This window comes from Canis lupus, chromosome 18 (assembly GCF_048164855.1).
Source record: "Canis lupus baileyi chromosome 18, mCanLup2.hap1, whole genome shotgun sequence".
Taxonomy (NCBI): domain Eukaryota; kingdom Metazoa; phylum Chordata; class Mammalia; order Carnivora; family Canidae; genus Canis; species Canis lupus.
Genome location: NC_132855.1, coordinates 8,911,959 through 8,935,817, shown reverse-complemented (window position 1 = coordinate 8,935,817; position 23,859 = coordinate 8,911,959). Strand labels below are relative to the sequence as shown.

The 23,859-nt window shown below is 37.9% G+C and overlaps 1 protein-coding gene across 3 annotated transcripts in view; it reads left to right on the top strand.

The window, feature by feature from the left end:
• Positions 1-23,859, top strand: part of ZNF277 (zinc finger protein 277) — a 109,102-nt gene that overhangs the window by 79,106 nt on the left and 6,137 nt on the right. For 2 of the 3 annotated variants that reach the window (XM_072783427.1, XM_072783429.1), the window contains exons 5-11: positions 5,076-5,167; positions 8,285-8,395; positions 10,434-10,566; positions 18,115-18,182; positions 19,790-19,886; positions 21,909-21,951; positions 23,336-23,510. In XM_072783427.1, coding sequence (XP_072639528.1) covers positions 5,076-5,167; positions 8,285-8,395; positions 10,434-10,566; positions 18,115-18,182; positions 19,790-19,886; positions 21,909-21,951; positions 23,336-23,510 — 719 coding nt within the window. Of the gene's footprint in view, positions 1-5,075; positions 5,168-8,284; positions 8,396-10,433; positions 10,567-10,991; positions 11,102-18,114; positions 18,183-19,789; positions 19,887-21,908; positions 21,952-23,335; positions 23,511-23,859 lie in introns of all 3 variants that reach the window. The other variant, XM_072783428.1, reaches the window with a different exon arrangement.

Here is a 23,859-nt window from a genome sequence, read left to right as displayed (position 1 = left end):
ACCATATAGCTGAATTCAGCTACCAGTTCTTCCGCTCTTTCTGAGGTGAGACTGATGTGGCTCAAAGCCCTAACTCACTGACCACGTGGTTGGACTTTCTGGCATGGCAGCCTCCATCCTGAGTTATCTCATTAGCATTAGCTATCAGGGGCTGTCAAAGGGCTCACCCTGAATAACAAGGACACTAGCCACTCGAGAAATGCCAGGGGTTTAGAGGTTACCTCCCAGGAATAAGGACAAAGCCATCACGAACCCCTGTCTGATCTGTTTCCCTTATCTAGGAAAGCTGATAGCCAAATTTGGGGTCCATCTTTATGTTTGAATTTGTGTGTGTGTACTTATTCATTCATAGTTCTTATTTTTATTTTTTAATTTTCAATTTATGTGTCCATCCTACCTAATACTTTCTTTCTTTTACTCTCATCTTTATGCTGCATTGTTTTATAGCTGCCTGAAATACTTACTGGGCCAAGGAGGAGGTGTAAATGAAATAATACCAAAAACCTCAGAGAAAGTAGGGAGCAGGAGGATAGGAGGTCATGCTGTCTGCCTTTGGAGGCTTTGGGCCACCACTCTGACTTTAGTAGGGACGTACTTTGTGTTCTCTATTGAAGGAGCTCAGCTGGGCTTCTAAACCAAGAATGCCTAACAGGTTCTGCGGTGCTGCTGCATGTGATGTCAGATTGGGAAGGAACCTTAGGAGTGTGTTTTTTGTGCTCATAGTCACTCATACAACCATTCAATCCAGAAACTGTTGTGCATCTGTTGTGTTAGTATCTATAGAATGCTTTTAGTATCTATAATTAATAACATCAGCTTTAAGTTTTACTTCCTGATGGTAACGCAAGCTGTCTCCATTGGATATATCATTCTAAGCATCCGTTTCTGCTTTCCTGTATACCACTACTTAACTAAATTGAGATTTTTCTAAATTGCTTTTTCCTAAATTGCTGATTTTTATAACTTTCAGCCTAACTCACATTTCCATTTTCTACCTATATATGTCAATCCCCTATGACTATTGAGTGCCATCTGCTCTATCTGCTGTTTCATTAATGTTTCCTCTGCCTTCGGCTTATGAATAAAGATGAAAGACTCTGCACTGACCCTTTTGCTGCCATTCTTGACATTTTAAACCAATTAGACAAAAAAATACAGCTTGTTATTATGACTCCTTGCCTAATACATAAGCTGATCTTGTATTCTTATAACTGTGGTTTTTATCCATGCCTATTTTGTAATGAAAATTCTATCGGATTTCATCAGATAAGTTTGAGAATTTCAAACATATAACATCTGTGACTTTCTCTTCATCCCTCTATTCTATAAATCCGTGAATAAAAGCTAGTATGCCTACCCAGCATGGGATTTTTTTTTTTTTTTTTTAGAAAAATAAAACCACAAAGCTGGTGGGCTTTGATTTATACATCTTTGTGTTGCTTTCTATGATTGTCTGTTAATATCATATTTTTTTGTTTGAGAGTAAGTTAAAAAATGTATGCTTGAACTAATCAGATATCATGCTTAACAAAAGAAAAAGGAAAGAAAAGAAAAATGATTTTTCTTGATTGACTTCTGCTTTCTATTTATTTCATTTATATAAGACTTATCTTATTTTAAAATTATCAAGCCTAGGAAGAGCAGAGAATCTGAATAAAACTAGTCCTTGTGTTCATTTTTCCCGGAAGAGCAGAGAATCTGAATAAAACTAGTCCTTGTGTTCATTTTTCCCGGTTATGAAATTCTTCCCAGATTTGTTAATATTAAAATGAGAAAAGTTTTATGCAAATGAAATAAACAGAGGAAGAAAGAAAGCAGAGGTGGAGCAACAAATGGCTTAAGTTGCTCCCCTTGGAGGAAGATCTGGAACGAAGTTTAGAAAGAGTTTGTATTGTAGACAAAAGGCAGCTCTTAATGGAATGAACTTGGGTAGAAATTAGAGTTGTTTGGGGCCTGCAAGATCAGGAATGATGGGAGGCACTCCAGAGTTTTTGTCTCTCTTATTGTGGTTGTCGATTGTGCAGGTAAACTAGCTGAGAGTGCACAGTACCCTGCCATCACCATATGAGAGAGAACCCAGAACAAAACAGCCTGGTTTTAGTTAACTTGCCATTAAAGTGATTTTGCTTGTTGTCCTGTCTATCCCATGCTGCCTCAAGTATACCAAAGTGTAAATTAGGCTCTCCTAAGAAGAATTTATATCATTTCTAATGTTTACATTGCACATTTTGCAATATAGGGTCAGTTGATTAAATTTGGCCAAAGAAAACCTTAGATGGCTTAGTATCACTCTGGTTTAGATTCACAATTGTGTTTGCGCTGAGCCAAAACCAAGGAGATTATTAAGGTGAGTAAGATTTTTCTTTAGCCAAATGGATTAGATCATCACAAACTTGAGAAATGTGAGCCAGAATGGTGACTCTTAATAAGCACTGAGTCTTGTGGACCGAAAACAGGAGCAGGCCGAGAAAGTACATGCTCCGTTTTACTGTACCAATAGAGATAGGATTCTTTATCAAGAGCTTTGTTGGCTGGGTTTTTGTTTTTGCTAACAAAGTTGTTGATGTAGAGCTCTGAAATGTGTTGTTTTGTTTATTTTGTCAAACTGTGCATGTTTATAAAAGTTCAGTTTCCTTTAACAACACCCCTTTTCTTTGACTTCTGTCCTTTTCAGTTTTGACATAAGGTTCACTTAAATTCAAAAAGCAATAATTAAGATGGTCTGATAAATCCACCGTAGCCCTTTTAATTTCTCTAGCTTTTATCTATCCACTTGCTACCAGCATAAAGCTTTGGCCTTCATAAATTTAAAAGTTCTTCTATTTCTTTTATATTTGCTGTATGCCTAAAGTGTTGAGCAAGGTCTTTTCATTCTCCATGTCAGAACTCCCAACGTATTCCAGTGCTATAACCTCTGGAATCTCTACTAAGCTTTACAGCCCTTGGAAATTCCTCCAGCAGGACTCATAGAGTCCTTCTTTATACATGTACAGCTCAGTATTTAGACAAAGATCCAAAGAATCCCAGTACAGGTTTCTTGAGCTCCCTCTCTTCAGCTCTCTTCTCTCTAGTACCTTGTCTCACAAAGTGTACTCACTATAGTGTCCTGAACTCCAGGCTGTTTTCCCCCTCTATCCAATGAGGTATCTACACCTCATTTCGGTTTCACTTCCCTATGTTGCAATTTGAAAAATACCACCCAGCAGAAAACTAGCAGTGTATTATTTTCTTCTTTCATGGATCACAACCCTGAACTGTCTATTATACAATGTCTGAAAACATAAAAATATACGAAGCAAGTTATTTTATGATAGTTTTCAGGGGAAGGGGAAGTGTGATATCCATTATTCCATCATGGTTGAAACCAGTTCATTGAATTGATTTTTATCATGGCAACCTTAATTTTGGTTCTTCAAGTGGATTAGTATTTCTAGATGTTTAGTGATACATTTCCAGAAATGCCACATAGAATTTATTACACTTCTAGGTAATTATTTCATTTTATGCTATTCTATAAATATTCACAGAAAACAGCAATAAACTTTATAAAATTCCTTTTTTGAGCTCCATGTATACGAGAAGCTAGAGAATAGAATGCCTATTATAAGAACAGCATAAAGACTTTCTTTTAACTTCAAAGAATTTTCAAATCCCTTCAGAAGACAAGGCAGACAAACAGTTAACAAATATGATGGTAATAAACCATGGAAATTGGCATTGGCTGGATAACAATGATATCCAACATGTAATGACCCATGCACAATTTGAACTCTTTACATAAATTACCTGAGTTAATCCTATAAACATTTCTGTGAGATAATATTTCCATTCTCATCTAAAAAGTGAAAAAACTGATGGGGTGCCTAGGTGGCTCCATCGGTTAAGTGTCTGTCTGCACAAGTCATGATCCCAGAGTCACAGGACTGAGCCTCCAGCTGGGCTCTCTGCTTAACTGAGAGCTTGCTCCCCCTCCCCTCCACCCCATGTGTGCGCTCTCTCTCTCTGTCTCAAATAAATAAAAAATTTTTAATAAAAAAACTGATGATTAAAAATGATAAAATATTGAGTAGCACTGAGGGCCAGAGTTCAAATCCAGGTCTAGTGTTTCAGAGCCAGAGCTTGTAACTCTTTTTTGTTGTTGTTTTTTAAGATTTTATGTATTTATTCATGAGAGAGGCAGGGACACAGGCAGAGGGAGAAGCAAACTCCCCACAAGGACCCGGATGTGGGACTCAATCCCAGGACCCTGACATCACGCCCTGAGCCGAAGGCAGACACTCAACCACTGAGCCACTCAGGCGCCCCTCGTAACTCTTTTACAGTAGTCTGGAAATGGCTGCATGATAAAAATGCAAATCTTAAGTTACAGGTTAAGATTTGCAACAGGCAGAAAGCAAAGAGAAATAAAATGACGTCAAAAAAAAGATTATATGCAGAACCACCCTGATTGGAGCAGGTGTTACCAAAGCGTATTTAAAATTATTTACGTTGAAGAATGATAATTGTGTAGGAAAGCAGTGTTCGGAAAAGTTTGTCTGGGAGCACAAAGAAGGATGGATGTGATGAAAAAGAGATTGAGATCAAGGAGACCCTCTAAGAGACTTATTTATAGTAATCCAGTGACTGATTAAAAACTGGACTCGGGGTGATGGCATGGGTAATGGAGAGAAGTCAAAAGATGGTTCAAGTGAAAATTTTATAAGGACTTGATTATGAACTAAACTGGCAAAAAGGGGCAAATCAAAAAGCCCAGCACATTTTTGTTTGAGGAAGAGGCTGAGGATGGGAGTTAGCTGACAAAATCAGGAGGAAAACCAGGATAGGGAAGGGTGCTGAGACCCAGCTGACTGAGTTTTCTGCATAGCTCTCCAAATGGATTGTCTGTCAGCATTTTACAGTGTAGACTTGGAGTTTTGATTCAAGGACAGATATGGAGAAATTTGAAATGTTGTCAGTATTCATATATTCCCCCTTGTGCTTCTTCCCCAGATTCCTCCCATCCAGACTATAACATTTTCCATTAGCTAACTATACATTTATTAAGATAATATCAAATATCTGTTTCTACTTTACAGAAAGAAATTCTGGAACAACAGCAGCAAGAAAGAAATGATAACAGTTTTCATGGTATTTGTATGTTTTGCAATGAAGAATTTTTCGGGAACAGGTTTGCCTTTATTCCTGTCTTCAAATATTACTTTCACCTGAAAACTCATCAAAATGTTCATAATGGTTATTTAAATTAAGTTCTGTGGATTAGCTCAAGATCCTTTCATGTATCAGCAGTAATTTTTTTTTAATATGCCTCACATCAAAGATGGACTACAGTTCCTCTAAACAGAATGAGGAAAAAATTTCTTATTTTCTTCTTTCATTGTTTTACCAGCTTTTATTTAATTTCTAGTTAGTTTACAGTGTAATATTAGTTTCAGGTGTAGAATTTAGTGATTTATCACTCACATGCAACTCTCCAGTACCCAGTGCTCATCATTATAAGTGCCCTTCTTAATCCTTGTCACCTATTTAAACCATGTCCCCCACTGCCACTCCTCTCCAGTAACCATCAGTGTGTTCTATGTATATAAGAGTCTGTTTCTTGGTTTGCCTTTTTCTTTAAATGCCAACAATAAATTTGTGTTTAATGTCATAAGACTTTTGCAGTTGACTGGTAGGCAAGACCATGTACAACAAACTACCACAGACACACCCTTCTATATTGTTAACTCTAAACCTTTAGAAGTTTTTGATGTTTCACTTTTGAATATTAAAAATGATAAAGCTCTAAAAAGAAAAAAACCAAAAACAAAAACTGAGGTATTGATAATTCTTTACCATTCCCAACTGGGTCCTAAACCAGCTGGCAGATTATGATTCAGTTCTAACACTAATTGCCCAGAGTTAGCATTAGGCTCTGCAGATTAAAGGGTATCATCCCCAGCAAAACTGCCTCCATTTTAGATACCAGCCACAAGTTCACTTGACCAACTGGCTAAAAATTCAGATTCTCACCAGTAACTTGCATAGTTCAATAATTTACGGAATGACTCACAAAAGTCAAGAAAGTAGTATGACTGAAGTTTTGTTATAAAGGAACAGCCAAGTGAAGAAATTGGGAACAGCTAAATGAAGAGATACACAGGGCAAGTTCTGGGAGGGTCCTGAACTCAGAGCTTCTAAGCCCTTTCCCCCGAGGAATCAGGACACGTCACCCACCCAGCACATCAAGGTATTCACCAACGAAGAATCATCACTGAGCTTTGATGTCCAGAATTTTTAATAAGGCTTTATGACATAAGCATGATTGATTCAGTCATTGAACTTAATTTCCAGACCCCTCCTCTCTCTGGAGGTCAGGCTGGTCAAAATCTCTACCTTCTAATCATGTAGTTAGTCTTTCTGTTGACCAGCCCCCGTTGTAAAGCTAACTAAGGGCCTTCAGTGAGTTGCCTTGTCAGCATAACAAAGTTAATCCTATCGCAGAGAAATTCCAAGGATTTTAGAAGCTCTGTGCCAGGAACCAAGGACAAAGACCAGACAGATTTCTCATTACACAGCATTTAATATTACAAATGTACATCACTTAAATACAAGTCATAAAGTTGTAACCCCTAGGAACTGGCAACATAAAGTGGACAATCAGAAAAGTGTCATTTTTCTGCCCACTTGAAAAAAGGCAGTCTACTGTATTAAAAAACCTACCATAGTAACTGATACTGTTATCTGAAAAACAATAAGAAGAGGGTAGCTACAGATACAGTATTAATTTGAATTTAGAAAAATGGTTTGGTGGCAACACAATGTTTAAAACACTGATTCTTCTGTAGGGCAATTGGCATAGAGAAAAATCTGTACCAAACGCACTGTGAAATACTTGGTTTATTCAGAGTTATCAGCAATAAATAAGTGGCTAGCCCAAAGAGCATATTAACTATGTGATTAATAAATGTGACTCCTACATAGTCAAAAAACATCAACATTTTCATAGAGATGGTTGCTTCATTTTATTTTCTAAAAGAAAAAAATAATAACCCTAAAAAACAGTGATTTGAGGGCCAGCTGAGTGTCTAAGTAAGCTAGATAAACTGTATAATGTGTCACTGTGTCAGTGGTTTCTGTACCAGTAAGTTCCCCAAAACTGTCATCTTTATTTTATGAACTAAAATAATAAAGAGAGTGCCTGGCTCGCTAAGCCAGAAGAACATGCCACTCTTGATCTTGGGCTCCTGAGTTGAAGGCCCATGTTGGGTGTAGAGAATGAAAGAATGGATGAATGAATGAATGAATGAATGAATGAATGAATACACACACAAACATACTAACTTAAGGAGCACCTGGGTGGCTCAGTCGGTTAAGCATCTGCCTTCAGCTCAGGTCATGATCTCAGGGTCCTGGGATCAAGCCCGCAGGCTCTCTACTCAGTGGGGCATCTTTCTCCCTCTGCTTCTGCCTCTCCCCCCTTCTCATGTGCACTCTTTCACTCATGCTCAAATAAATGGATAAAGTCTTAAATAAATAGATGTTAAAAAGTAATAAATAAAAATAAAGTTGTGATAAAGACCCAATCGAATAATATATTTTACACACAGACATTTTGCTAGGTAAAACTTAGATAATTTAAAATTTTCCTTTTGGAATAAACTAATCAACAGGCTGCCATAGGTGTATTCAGGTTATGGTACTTGGATGTACTTAGATGTGTTAATTGTGGGTTCCAGGTCTCAGATAGTGAGCTGATTAAATGTCTTTGATCCCAGGACATGCAGTGCAGGGCGTATTTCCCTTTGGCAGTTGTCCCTTCCTCCTCACCAGAATGAATTGGAAAAGTAGGCAAAGCACAGTTTATTTAACAGTTTAATTCATTTATAATGAATCATCTATAGATGAATGAATTCATCTATAGAGTATATTCCTGTCCACTAGCAGATAATGGAATGCACTTAACCCACCTTAAAGAACTGTTGTGATTGTGTGTATACTTAAGTACTTGATAATGAACCAGTCTTTTATAGCCCAAATGTGTGTTTTAGTGTTTTACCTTTGCATGTACTTTTGATTAGTGTTATCATTATAAAAATGCTATTCCAAGAGCACCTGGGTTGCTCAGTCAGCTGGGTGTCTGCCTCAGCTCAGGTCATGATCCCAGGGTCCTGTTTCTCCCAATCCTGCTTCCCCTGCTTGTGCTCTCTTTCTGTCAAATAAATAAAATCTTTTTAAAAAATGCTATTCCTGACCTGATTTGTTAGATGGTTCATAAATAATATAAATTGCTCACATTTGTTCCTAGATCTGTTCTTTTAAACCACATGGCCAGAGAACATGCTTTCAACATTGGATTGCCAGACAACATTGTAAACTGCAATGAATTTCTATGCACATTACAGAAAAAGCTGGACAAGTAAGTATTTTTTTTCCATGAAACACAACCTGAAGCGATTTTAATTTTGGACTCTATTGGGAATTTTTTTTAATTGTCTGTTGTGAACTTTTTAAGATTAATCTAGCAGAAGTAATTAATAAAATTACTTCTCTCCATCTGTCCTGGAAATAGAACAGGGGCATCTGGATGGCTCAGTCAGCTAAGAATCCAACTTTTGATTTCAGCTCAGGTTACAATCTCAGGGTCAAGTCTGCTTGAAAGTTTCTCTCTCCCTCTGCCCCTCTCCCCTCCCCATGCATGCTCATGGGCATGTGCTTTCTCCCTCGCTCTCTCTCTCTCTCTCAAATAAATAAATCTTTTTTAAAAAGAAATATAACATTACTAATTCCCTTGAATTTTCATGTGTGTCCTTCCTCAGTAGTAGCTCCCCATTTCTTAATTTTGTATTGGTAAATCATTTGCTTTTCAGTATAATTTTTAACATATTTAATAAATATATTGTCAAAATGTTGGCATTATTCAGCTTTATGTGAGATATTACATACTCTGTGCATTCTTTTACCTTTTAGTATTTATTCACATTTATATATCATAGCATTCCATTTTTCCTAAGGTCATATTGGGGTGACTGTGGGTATCTAGAGCTTAGCCTGTAAAAATAAAGAAGGAAATTCTCTAGGTCACAAAAATGGCTTTCAAAAATCTATCCACTTTTCTCTCTAGGAGAGGGACCAATATTTTTTCTCTCAAAACCTAGGAGTTCTTTTGTTTGTTTTGTTTATTTCTTTTTAAAGATTTTATTTAGAGAGAGAATGTATGAGTAAGGGAATGAGCAGAGAGGTAGGGAGAGTGAGAATATCAAGCAGACTCCTTGGTAAGCATGGAGCCTGACACGGGGCTTAATCCCACCACCCCAAGATCATGACCAGAGCCAAAATCAAGAGTCTGTCGCCTAACAAACTGAGCCACCCAGGTGCCTATATATATATATATATATATATATATATATATATATATATATATATTTCTTTTCTTTTTTTTTTTTAATGAAATCTCAGCTCACAATATTGGGAACAATAACATTACAAAAGAAATATTAAATGACATAGATCACTTATTAAAAGTTCTGAGTTCAAATTCTGGTATCAACACTACATTAAAACAAGTCCTTTCACGCTTATTAAATGATACTTCATTTATAAAGTAACAATTGTACTTTCTATCAAGATTAGCATAATCTTTTTTTAGCATAATCTTTTTTTAATGCCATAAATTACTTGCTGTAAAAGAATATAGTTATTTCTGTGACACAAGAAATGGTTAAAAGCATGTTTAGTAGTGATGACAAAAGAATTTGAAATTGAAACAACTGATTTCACTCATTTGAGAGTTTTCATGTAGAAGGAGCTTAGATATAATCTGTGTGACTCCAAAAAGTGGAACTCTAATGACTGATAGGGAGAAGTGATAGGCAGAATCTGCTCTCAGACTTAGGTTAGGAAAGACATTTTGTTAGTAATATGTTCGTTTTCGCTAGAAAATGAATGTCACCAGAGCAGACCAGTAACTTGACCAAGTCTCACAGCCAGTATGTACTGGAACTAGGCATTAAACCCTGCAAATTAGTCACAGGATATACCAAACCATGGACTAATTTGTTGCACTCAATGGAGGCAGCCACTGCTAGTTACCATAATTGAAGAACATACTTACATTTTCATTTTTAGAAGAGATAATTTGATTAGAAAACAAAATAACTTTTGGATATTAGCTATCTCTGTCACAGCATGAAGTAAGTACATAGCCAAGTTGGCCAATGTAGCCAACTACAAAATAAACCAAGCAAAATAAATAAATAAACAAACAAACAAACCAAGCTTGCATCCCACAAAACTGAATGAATGAAGTAAGACAGGTTCTGACAAGGATGTCGTATTCCACTTGAAGATTCTGTGTGACCTAAAATAAATAATCTTAAGACATAAAAATTAAGGACTTCTGCAGCAACTGTCCAAGAGACTTGTGTATTTTGTCAGAGTTTGTGTATTTGTTTTAGCTTGCAGTGCTTATACTGTGAGAAGACCTTCCGGGACAAAAATACACTTAAAGACCATATGAGGAAAAAACAGCATCGGAGAATTAATCCTAAGAACAGAGAATATGACCGATTTTATGTCATCAATTATTTGGTAAGGCTTCCTCTTCACAATTTAAAATTTGATTGAATTTCCATAGACAAAAATCCTTCTAAGGGCTGTCTAATATTTAAACAAGCAATTAGTATAAAGGTCAAAATGTAATCAAGGGACACTTCCGAGCAATGATTAGCTTCAGAATGGTTAGTTTACAGAACATAACTTGATTTGATTTGTCTTTGATTTGCCAGATGTTTACACAGTAAAAATGTCATTTCTCTAGAATTCATGGTGATCTGGCCCAAAAAAAATAATAACAAATTGAAAGCATTTGGATATCTATACACTCCTTCCCATTTGTTCTATTACCTTGAGTCCATAGATATCTATATTCCAGTAAAAAAAAAACCATCTTTTGACCTCCAGATATGCTAGGTATTCTATGCTAGATAACTCTTCAAAAACCAATCTCTTCATAGGGCACCTGGGTGGCTCATTTGGTTGGACATTTGACTCTTGATTGCTGCTGGGGTTATGATCACAGTGTTGTGAGATCAAGCCAGGCTCACGCCCTGGGTATGAAACCTGGGTAAGAGTCTTTCGCTCTCCTTCTGCCCCTCCCACTCCCCTTAAAAAAAAAAAAAAAATTCTCTTCATTCCTCCCTCTCTCCCCATTAGAAAAAAAAAAAAAACCTTATTATCCTCCTTGGCCAGCTTACCTTTGGTGGAAATTTTAGAGAAAACAGGTCATTTCACTAGGCAGAAGGACATTGATTTGTTTGGCTAATAGAATGTTATAATGGTGTTACCATGTCAAGGGTTTTAAATACATTGAAAGCCTTCCTTGCCCAGAAACTTCAATACCATTTGCTGACCTTTTTGGTTAAGAAGATTTCCAGTTGGAGGCAAGTATCACTAGGCGGACATCTAGAAATGTAAGAGGAGAAGGAGTATCTAGGTGTCAGTCCATTAAGCATCTGCCTTTGGTTCAGGTCGTGACCAAGGTGCTGGGATTGAGCCCCACTTCGGGCTCCATGCTTAGTGGGGAGCCTGCTTCTCCCTCTCCCTGCTCATGCTCTCTCTCTCAAATTTTTAAAACCTTTAAAAAGAAAAGTAATTTAAGAGAGGATTTTGTCTGACACAGTGACTGGAAGTGCTATGGGTCCTGTGCTACTGCTGAATTTGGGGTGTACATAACAAAGGTGAGAATCCACTCGTGTAAAGAAAAGGATTAAGTCACTCTCCACTGGAATTAGTAGAAAAAGAGTTGCTTCTGACACTTTACTTAAGCAAATGGAAACTATTTTTTTCCTCTCAATAGGAATGAATTAGAATCCAAACTCATGGCCACAGAAGACATAACCATATTATCTATTGGACAGAAACAAGCATATCCAGAAATATGTTGGAAATCTCAGCTTTGGGGTAGAATTTTTGTCTGTTCTAACTAATCCTTTTAGCGTTAAAATGAAATTCCCCTTGAGAACCAAGTTTGACATGTGTTTAAAGATTGACTCTAAGAAGTTGCCATGATCTGCTACAAATGTTTTACAACCAGCTTAAAGGCAAAGGCACTCTTGTAATCCTTCAATCTTCTCTTGAAATCACTCAGTCATTAATTCCTAGAACAAACGCCGCTTCAGGGCCCAGCCAAATCCAGTGGGGAGTGGACTTTAGTGTTAGCTCTAAGAAATATCAGCTACTGCAGAAAGCTGTGGAAGCAATTTGATAGTACTTCCTTCTGGGGATCTTTTAAAATAATATTCAAGAGCTTGGGACAAGCAGAACATTATATATATAGCTGGAGGTATTCACCTTTAGAGGAGACTTCAAAGGGACTGTTCACTCAAATTCTGCTGGTACTTTTAGAAAATTATGACACTTTATTCTCTGGGCATCAAGTAGTATGTCTGTCAAAACTGAAATTATCTGCAAGGACCAGCTGTCTCTAGATGAGTGTGCTAGATTATACTACCCACTGAGTGCCCAGATACGATGTGGCATGAATCATAGCTTAAGAGAAGTGTTTCAAGAGAATATAAGGACTTTAATAATATATAAAATGAAAATTAAATCATTTTAGGAGAATATTGATAGAAATAATTTTTTCTTTTAACTGGCAGCATTTGACTAGTTGCTAAGTGTCAGGCACTGTCTTGGGTATTTTCTTTAAGTCATTTACTCTTAACCATACCCATAATGTCACAAGTTTTATCATTATCCCCATTTTATAGATTTGGGAACGAGGCACAAATCTTTTCCCAGAGTCACATAGTTAGAGCAAGGTACTTCTTAACCTCTCCGTGTATCAATTTCCTTCAGTTTTTCCTCGGTTGAAATAAGGTACCTACCTTAGTTTTTTAGTTGGTTTTTGGTCAAGTAATAGTGATGAATTCATAATGATCTATTCACCACCTCCTGCCTGTTCTCTTTTGTACCAGACTAGAAAGTGAGTCAAGGTCAAAGTAAAGCCAACTTTAATAAGCTCATCAAGGGCTCTGGACCCACAACTTTAACCGTCTTAGCCCTGTATGCTTTCCTACTGAGGTAATAGCACACAAGAAGAATGAATTAAAAAACAAAACCTAAAATGTATTATGATTAATCTTAGCATTTTGGAAATGATGTAAACTTACCTTAGAAAAGAATTAAAGAAGCTAATAAAGTCTCTAAAGATGTTGAATTGTCCTCACATAGAGAAGTGCTTACCAGAAGTATCAACCTTAATACCATCCTGAGTATTATAGATAAAAGGTATAATAATACATGGAATGAGTATATAAAAGACTGTTCCAAATACTAGTATGTGTAATTAGAGGAAAATGTGAGATTGCTTAGCATTATTTTAGTTTTCGTTTAGACCCCACTAATGAAAATACCTATTATTTCACAAAAATATTTAATATGAAGAATAAATTCTAAAAGTTTACTTAAGCAATGAATAATGACATTGCTTTAGTTTTAAAAAGGGGGGAAAAAAACATGGAGAGACACTCACTGTGTATTCCTCTGAGGGAACAAGTGACATGAGCAATGAATGTGGGCCAGAGAAAAGAACTGTTATACTAGCTGTCAGGCTCTGCACATCCATTTCTCACGTCCTCTTCCCTGCTTCACTTTCATTGGCTTCATACATTCTACACACATTTGAGTGCCTTCCAGTACTAGATGCTGGTGGAATAGAAAGAAAAATACTACAGACCAGGTGATTAATTTAAGTCACTACTCCGAGAGTTTAGAGGTTGGTATGAGAGAGGGACATGTAAGCACATAATTCAGCACCTCGGAATAGGGTGCACAGAGTTAATGCTTGGACCTCTCCTGTAGCAGATACGTGCCCACAGAGTTCCTCACATCCACTTGGAATGGAATCTCCAGGCCAGCAGTGATGGCAGCATCCAGGATATTCCTGGCAAGATGCACTCTCATAGTCATCAAAAGTGGGAGAGTTAAGGGACAGAAGCTGTTTTTGACCCTTCTCTGAGCTCGGCAAATTGACAGATTCCTTTTTCTTCCTTAGGTGAGATAATTTCTGTATTTAATAATTAATATGTTTAATAATTTTAGAATAGTAACAGACTTGTAAATACATAAAAAGTCACTATGCATACTCTGGATTACCTACTACAGATTCTTTCTTTGTTTTCTCACAAACAAGAGGAGTCCGGGGATAGTGGAGATGGTCAGGGGGACAATTTCCCAGGCAGTTTCACATTCAGATGCCCCTGCCTCAGAGGGCAACACACCATGTGCATGGTGACTGAGCTACCTATTCCTAAGGTGTTCATGTTTCAAGCCCTGAGTTTTCCCTAAAGGAAACTATTTTTGCAGTGGTGTTACCATTTTTTATTTATATTTTTTATTCTTAAGATATACAAAGCCATTTGTAACAAAAGTAAGCTCTTCACCTGTTTTTCATAGCTTTAGTATAGTTCTTTCTACTGAAATTATTTATATTTAAAACACTTTTTAAAAAGAAAATTTTATTTATTTGAAAAAGAATGGAGTCAAGTGGGCGGCGCAGGGAGGGGCAGAGGGAGAGAGAGAGAGAGAGAGAGAGAGAGAGAAACAGGCTCCCTGCTGAGCAGGGAACCTGACACCAACACTGGGGCTCTATCCCAGGACCCTGAGATCATGACCTGAGCCATCCAAGTACCTCCATTTAAAACATTTCTCAACATACTAGAATTTAAATAAAAACTTGAAAAAATTTTAAAAACACTTTTCTTTCTCTGTTTATAACGGATTTTTTTTGTAGAAGTACCTATAAGTGTATGTGTTGAAGTGGTGGAGATGCTAGGTGAAGGAGATTTCTTTTTTTTATATGTTTTTCTTGTCTGCCCTCTCATTGATCATAAACCATCTGATCCAGGGGGTTGAGGGGGTGTGCTGAACATCTTTACTGACATGCTTTCCAAACTTTGTTTTTCTTGAAATCTTTGCTTTCCTAACATGATTCATTAGCAGGCACAGCATCTTAATTAAAGAGTTCTGTGCGTTGGGTTTTTTTCTTTACCTTTTTGGGTCTTGTTCCTATAATAAATCATATATATATGACTATACAAGCAGAGCATTCTAGGAAAGTCTGAGCCATGTCACATGCAAATCACTTGTTTCTTAATACACTAGTGATCAGCAAGTTCCATTTTCCTCTGAAGTGGTAAACGACTAGTGCTCTTGCCTAGGAAAATCCCTACATGTTATAATGAATACTTAGAATACTCAAAATAATGCTTTGGATTTGGAAGTTTGACACTGAAAGATATTTTAAGTCTCTGCCCAAAACATCTATCGATAAGCAACATTTGTCCATATATTGAAAATGGTAATACCACTGATGGCCCTTCTTTGAATAATATCTCGCAGCAGTGACTTTAAAGTACAAGTCCAGAGAGACCAAGTAATCCATGAAAGATTTAATTCATCACCAAAAATTCCAACTAACGGATCCTGTTGGCATTGTTGAAGCCATTCTTGGTGTCCATAATGAGGTCCAGACACTTCATGGCAACTTTGAAAAGTACATTATAGAGTCCAAATTAACTGTCTCTAATGACATTATGGTAAATCTCTGCATGTCTGAGTTTATGCATCATTTAGCTGATAGATAATGACAGCTTCAAAACCTCTCATTAAGTTGATGAATGATAGATTTTCTTTTTTCCCTAAATCATAATGGACCTCGTAGTTCTTTGTTTTTTTGTTAAATGAATACCTTTTTTTAAGGAAAAAAAATGTTCAAAACTGAGAGTAAATTTTTTTTTAAGATTTTATTTATTTATTCATGAGAGACACAGAGACATAGGCAGAGGGGGACACAGGCTTTCCACATGGAGCCTGATGCGGGACTCGATCCCAAGACCCCAGGGTCACAACCTGAGCCAAGGGCGGATGCTCAACCACTAAGCCACCCAGGTGCCCCAAGAGTAAATTTTAGTTATTTTTTTTTCAAAAGAGAAATAACAAACAAGGTTATCTATATTTATAGCAGGTCAGGTTGCGCCTGACTGTAACTGCTTGGTTAGCTGCTTGGAAAGGTGTGCATTTTTGTTCTTACATCCTTCTTTAGTGTAATGTCTGCTTTTGCATGGCACAGTGGGGAAATCAGATGGAGAAAAAGGAAAAGAAAGATGAACAAATGATTCAAGAATAGAAAAGATAGATGATTAGGCCAAAAGAAATCATCCCTGCTCATTACTCCATAAAGTTTTGCTAAAAGTATGACTAAATTTGCCAGACAAAGCCCTGAGTAGGTGAAATTGTAAGAGAAGAAAGGGGACTGAAGTAGATATTTGAGTACTTACTATTGCCTGGTGCCACATACTTTATATACAGGCATACCTTGTTTTATTGCACTTCACTTTATTGTGCTTCGCAGGCATACATTTTTACAAATTGAAGGATTGTGGCAATCCTATGTTGAGCAAATCTATCAGTGCCATTTTTGCAACAGCATTTGCTCACGTTGTGTCTCTGAGTCACATTTTGGTAATTCCCGCAATACTTAATTAAGGCATATACATTATTTTTTTGGACATAATGCTTGTGCACATAATAACACTGCAGTGTAATGTAAACATGACTTTTATATGCACTGGGAAACCAAAATATTCATTTGACTTTCCTTACAGTGGCAGTCTGTAACCAAACCTGCAATATCTCTGAGGTATGCCTATACATTAGCTAATTTACTTAATCACCTTACAAAAACCTTTTGAGACCGGATCTAAATTGGCATTGAATTTTTAGATTTTTTCAGTTACAGTTCAGTTTAAAAAATACTTTCTAGTACTTACTATATATGCTTGGCTCTGGAAATGTAACAATGAACAAAGTCCATGTCCTCAGGGACATTCTGGTGGAGAAAATAAACAGCAAGTAAGAAAACAAATAGATATACAGAATTGATTTCAGGAAATGATTGATGTTTAAAAAAAAAATCACAGGGGAATAAAAAGTAACTGGGAGGAGAGATGTTGTTTTAGACAGAATAGTTAGAAGAAGAGATAGTAACATTTAAGCAGATGCCCCAAGGACTGAGCCATGTAGTTATTTGAGAGAGCAATGTTGAGGCAGATGATGCAACAAGTCCAGAAGTAGCCCGGTAGAGGGGAGATTGCTGCGTTTAAGGGATAGCAAAGACACTGATCTGTCTGGAGCAAACTGAGCCAGAGAAAAAGTGGTGAGACATAAGGGATGGAAAAAGAGCCAAGGCGGAACGTGCAGATCTTACAGGCCATGATAAGGCTTCTGAATTTTGTTCTAAGTGTGGTAAGAAGCCATGGGACTTTTGGACAGCCCGGGTGGCTCAGTGGTTTAGCGCCACCCTTCAGCCCAGAATGTGATCCTGGAGACCCGGGATCGAGTCCCACATCAGGCTCCCTGCATGGAGCCTGCTTCTCCCTCTGCCTGTGTCTCTGCCTCTTTCTCTCTCTCTCTGTGTCTCTCATGAACGAATAAATAAAATCTTAAAAAGAAAAAAAAAAAGAAGAAGAAGCAGCCATGGGAAGGTTTATACAAACAGGGAAGTGTCCTTTAGAAAGATCACTGTGGCTGCTGTGTGATACAGGGAACCTCAAGGAGAAACAGCCAGCTAAGTGGCTGTTTTAGGATCCCCATCAAGAGATTCTAATGTGCATCCAGGGTTGAGATTTAAGAGAAAGGATTTTGAAAGAATATTGCTGCTTCTCCAAAAAGAAAAACATATTAAAAACATTTTAGGGGATCCCTGGGTGGCTCAGCGGTTTAGCACCTGCCTTCGGCTCAGGGTGTGATCCTGGAGTCCCGGGATCGAGTCCCACGTCGGGCTCCCTGCATGGAGCTTACTTCTCCCTCTGTCTGTGTCCCTGCCTCTCTCTGTGTGTCTCTCATCAATAAATAAATAATCTAAAAAAAAAACATTTTAGGATACATCCTTCCTTGTCACTGAAATAACTTAATAAATCCTACTTGTATTGATTTAAAACCAGTGAGTGTATGTGTTTTTGAGTGGGTTTATTATGGTGGCTTTTTTTTTTTTTTTAAGTCTATGCCTATTTTCTCTCCTTTCTCCTCTTCCTCTTGCTCCTTCCATCTCTAATTTTTCTGTTCTTCCCACAAAAGGAACTTGGAAAATCGTGGGAGGAAGTTCAATTGGAAGATGATCGGGAGTTGCTAGACCATCAGGAAGAGTAAGACTTCTTATAACTGCTAATTAATTGCTGTGTTTTAAGAGGAGGAAAACATTTATTTAGTTGGGTTTAAAATTATTATTCTGGAGAGAGAGTAGAAACGAAGAAAACTTTCTCTTTGAGCCATGCATCCTTCCATGTAATAGTGCAAAAGCTTGAATTCAAAGTAACTTTGACATAAAAATCACTAAAGCAATTGTTATTCCAACTAAATACGGTTTTGTCATTAAAACAGTTAATTGAGGGGTGCCTCGGTGGCTCAGTTGGTCGAGCATCTGACTCTTGGTCTTGGCTCAGGTCTTGATCTTAGGATCATGAGATCAAGCCCTATGTCAAGGTCTGTGCTTAGTGTAGAGTCTGCTTGTCCCTCTCCCTCTTCTCTTTCTCTCAAATAAATAAAATCTTTAAAAATGAATGAATAAAAAATTTTTTAAATTTAGGATCCTGGAGTCCTGGATGGGTCAGACAGTTAGGCATCTGCCTTTGGCTCAGATCATGATCCTGGGGTCCTGGGATTGAGCCCCATGTCGGGCTCCCTGCTGAGTAGGGCATCTGCTTCTCTGTTTCCCTCAGTCCCTCCCACGCCCTCTCCCTCGCTTATGCTGCCTCTCACTTTCTCGTGCTCTCTTTCAAATTAATCTTTTTTTAAATAAAATAATTTTTAAACTGTTAATTAAAAACACAGATAAAATATAATTTAGAGAAAAATACATTCCATTGGTGTTTTGCTCAGTTGGTTGGTACCCAGACCTTGAAGTGATACGACTTTTGGCTTCTCCACGCTGCTTGTCATTGAAATAGAGAATATAACGGAATTCAAGTTAACCTTGTTCCATGTGCATCCCATTGACCTAGTTAAAACATTCGCAGCTTCTTTCCTTGGAATTACAAGCTTGAGAAGTGTTCTTTTCAACTAAAAGGATTCCCTGCTATTCATTCTCTTTTCCTTCAAAGCTATTTAGCCTTTTTTCCTCTCTTGGGATTTCAATTTTCCAGGCTTAGGAATGACAAGAAGTTGGCAGTGTCTCAAAAATAAATGCAGGGTGTGGGGGGTAGGCAGGATTAGTAACATGAGTTCTGTATGTTTTTTGACTTCTCTGTCTACCACCAGATTTAACACTTGCCCATTTAAAATGATCAGTATTTCTCACATGAAGGATGTACGGTTTGCCTTTTTAAAACACACCATTTGTCATGCAGAGAGAGACACACTCCCAGCATTGCACCTCACAGCATGCGTACTTAGTGGTTGTGGCTAATGAGAGACAGCATCACATCTACTGATATGCCTCTTTTGCAAATTAAACCTAGTTGTCTCAGAAAAGCATTATACTGATTCTGTAGTGAAATAGTTGCTCAGAAGAGAAGCAAATAGAAGAAAATGGAGCAGCACCTGTTCGCTATTTATATTAATTTCATGGTGCTGCTTTGAATTTCAAAAGCTATATCAAGGAGTCATAATATGATGTGACAGTCTTTACAAAAATATCAGAGTTGAAAGAGATTGGCAGGGTTTCCCGGGGAGGAGGAAGTAATACCAAGTGACTGTGTAGTACACCCTTTTAATGAGGGGAATCTCCCTATTTGCTGTTTTCTTTTTAACACAGTGATTGGTCTGATTGGGAAGAACACCCTGACTCTGCTGTCTGCCTATTTTGTGAAAAGCAAGCAGAAACAATTGAGAAATTATGTGTCCACATGGAGGTGAGATACTTTTATTCATTTGAATTTTGTTTTGTTCTGACAGGGGAAAGCTGATCATGATTGTAATCTTACAGCATATATATATGAAATTTCTGTCACTATCCTATTCCTAAAAGTGTTGTAAGCAGAGTGCCTGGGTGGCTTAGGCAGTTAAGCATCCAATTCTTGGTTTTAGCTCCTGTCACGGTCTCAGATTTATGAGATAGAGCCCCCAAGTTGGGCTCCTTGCTCAGCGTGGAATCTGCTTGAAAGATTCTCTCCCTCGGACCCTCCCCCTGCGCTCACTCCCTCCCTCACTCTCTCTGTCAAATAAATAAATGAATAATTTTTTTTGTTTCTTTTAAGTGCTATAAGCAAAGCAGAAGAGACAGGTCAGAACCATCAAGAAGAACCAGAACTCAGGGCAATTTAGTACATTGCCCTGGATGAGTGTGAACTGTTAGGGTGGGATTTCACAGACCACTGATGCCATCCTACCTCTAGATGTTCATGAGATAATTCTAGCTTAGAATGTGGGTCCTATAACCATGATTAACAGTACTCAAGATATGGACAGGTTCCGAGTCTTTTTCCACTGCTTTCTGTGCTGGTGAATGAAGAAAGCAGGAAGGGAGAAACTTCCATTTACAAAGCCCTTGATGGAAATGGAATAGTAGAGCATGGGGGTAGGGGGGTGGGCAGAGAGAGTACAGAGTGTGGCTGTGCAAGCTCCTTCAGTCACAAGGATTTGGAGGGAAGATATTTGAGGGCATTTCCAATTTGTGTGTTCCCTTCTGTGGATGCCATTTTTATATTATAATGAAGCTTGAAACAAAATCTTCTTTTTACCCCAGTATATCTGAAAGATGACACATTACCAATATCTCTGATCCTCAGCTGGACAGTGGAGGTGGAAAGGGGGAACATCTAATGAGTCTTGACAGTATCGCAGCTTGAGGGTAGAGGGGTGATTTGAATATAAGGAATATTATACTGGATGATTCTAATATGCTGTCCCTACCCTCCCCCAGCCATCTCTGCCAACCATCATATAGACTGTCCTATTTCACCCACCTTCTCCCCACTCTCATTCAGAAACACTGTTCCTAGTTCCATGAAATAAAAAAACTAGAAGGTGTTTAAAAGGCCATGAGCATTTACCCCTCCGAAAGCAGTCTTTTTTTCTGAAACAGGTTGCTAATAGTATGTGGGTATAGTTACCAGTATTTAAATTTAGTTCATAATATCCTAATATCTTTGAATTGAAAGGAGTCTTAGTACCCCCTACCCTGTGTAGGAATTCCCTTTGCAACATCCTTGACCTGTGTCCTCGGCCTCTACTCAGTAGCTTTCAATCATGAACTATCATGGAATTCCTTTTTTTTTTTTTTTTTTTTTTTTATCATGGAATTCCTAATTATCCTGCCTCTGATGTTACACTAATGCCTTCATAGGGAGTTGGATGGTCTTTATTCTCTGTAAGCTTTTAAGTTCAAACATTTACCCAGTTGGACGATTACAAGAATAGAGCAGAATAAGTCTGCATTGTAAAAATCAAAAGAAATGTAATTTATGATAAGATATCAGTGAGGAGAAATTTGCATTAAACCGTATATTTGACAGCATAAAACGAAAAGCAGATTTGTAAAATTACCTATGTGCTTGTGTAGCAAAGGACCTATATCCATAATTCTAGTCCAGGCGCACAGTATAGTAAGTAGGGCCACATCTTACTAGAGACTGAGGACACTTTTGTCAGACTGCAGAATGCATACACAGTAAATTGTGAAAACTGTAGATACAAACTGTGAATAATTAAAATGTTTTAACTGATTGGCATGACTTGTTTGGACTGTGCTTTAAAAAGTAGTTGGATGTGGTGGGGGGAAGTAGTTATATTTCGAATACTTCAAAAGCAGAACATGATGAACTGAGACGAGTTTCAACAGTGTTCAAACTCCTATGAATAAGCCGTCTGTTTATAACTTCAGCCTGAAAGATTAAATAATTTATATGCTCACAGATATTCATTCCTTTTTTTAGGATGCTCACGAGTTTGATCTCCTCAAAATAAAGTCAGAACTTGGTAAGTTTGATTCAGAAGTTGTTTTCCATGATGTGGCATTTTTATACACCATCCTGTAAGCGATGCCTGTGTTCGGTGTCGTGATGGGAGGGTGCACAGCCAAAATGTGTCTCTCCACAGATGGTCTCAATGGGACCGCCTGAAACGGTGATTCACAACCATTTTGAACTGTAATATTCAAGTACGGTTTTTTATTTCATATGGTCTTTCTTCTTTCCTACATATATGAATGCTTCAAATAAAATACAAGCTACCGGTTAGTATCCATCATAAATAAGGTGGAAGGGGCTAATGGAAAGACCATGGATTTTGATGTCAGACTAGAGTTCATATTCCAGCTCCAGCACTTACTGGCTGTGTGACATAAGGCCTCAGGTCAACAGAATGTGACAGGGAGTAGATAATGTATATAAAACACCTACTGTACTGCTTGGCAGTGTAGCTGGATTATTTATTTATCACAGATGTACCCAGGTGCATCATTCTCAGTATCCCTATGATGGAAAGATTAGGGGCATGAAGATGTAAATTACTGACTCGCTAATGGATCAAAGACAGTAGAAAGCCTACTTCCCATTCCTCAGTTCACTGACTGCTTTCCTAGACTCTGGTATGTGTTACTTTTCTTTGCTCTTCTTACAGACATGTATGTACGTCAAATGCTGGTTCTACCCACCCACTGGCTATTCAACCTTGGGCAGTTTCCTAATACGTGGCTATGATAATACTACCTATGTTCTGCAAAAGCTAAACATATTAATACATGGAAACTGATTAGAACAGTGCCTAGCACATAAGCCCTATAAAAGTATTGGCTGTTACAGTTTGGTATCTATTATTATGCTTTGTAATCAGACTGCCTCTTCAGGTTGGTTAATAAAGAGAAGTGACTCAGGCACTTGGGTGGTTCAATTGGCTAATTGTCTGCCTTTGGCTCAGATCATGATTTCAGCGTCCTGGGATTGAGCCCTGCCTTGGGCTCCACACTCAGTGTAGACTCTGCTTGTCCATCTTCTGCCCTCTCCCTGCTCATGTCTCTCTCTCTCTCTCTCTCTCTCTCTTTTCTCTTTCCCCCCTCTTTCAAATAAATAAAATCTTTTTTTTTTCTTTTTATTTATGATAGTCACAGAGAGAGAGAGAGAGGGGCAGAGACACAGGCAGAGGGGGAAGCAGGCTCCATGCACTGGGAGCCCGTCGTGGGATTCGATCCCGGGTCTCCAGGATCGCGCCCTGGGCCAAAGGCAGGCGCCAAACCGCTGCGCCACCCAGGGATCCCAATAAAATCTTTTTTAAAAGAGAAAGAGAAGTGGCTCCTTTAAAAAATCATAACAGTGCAAAAATGAGTCTGACTGATTCTAAAGATTGTATAAACTGTTGTTTTCAGGATTAAATTTCTACCAGCAAGTGAAACTGGTCAATTTCATTCGGAGACAAATTCACCAATGTAGATGTTATGGCTGCCATGTGAAATTCAAATCCAAAGCAGAGTTAAGGACTCATATGGAAGAAGCTAAACATACATCACTGCTTCCTGAAAGAAAGACCTGGGATCAACCAGAGTGAGTGCTACTCAACCACACATATACTTCTTTACTCTATATCCCTTACTTGTTCCTTTATTCAATTTCTCCAAACTTAAATAAAAGAGAAATATGTGTTTATTTTTTTTAAAAAAGCAAAAATCTTAGAAAACTTTTTTTTTTTTAAGATTTTACTTATTTATTCATGAGAGAGAGAGAGAAAGAGAGAAAGGCAGAGACGCAGGCACAGGGAGAAGCAGGCTCCATGCAGGGACCCCGATGTGGGACTCAATCCCGGGACTCCAGGATTGCGCCCTGGGCCAAAGGCAGGTGCTAAACCACTGAGCCACCCAGGGATCCCAAAAACCTTATTTTTAAAGGAATCCCC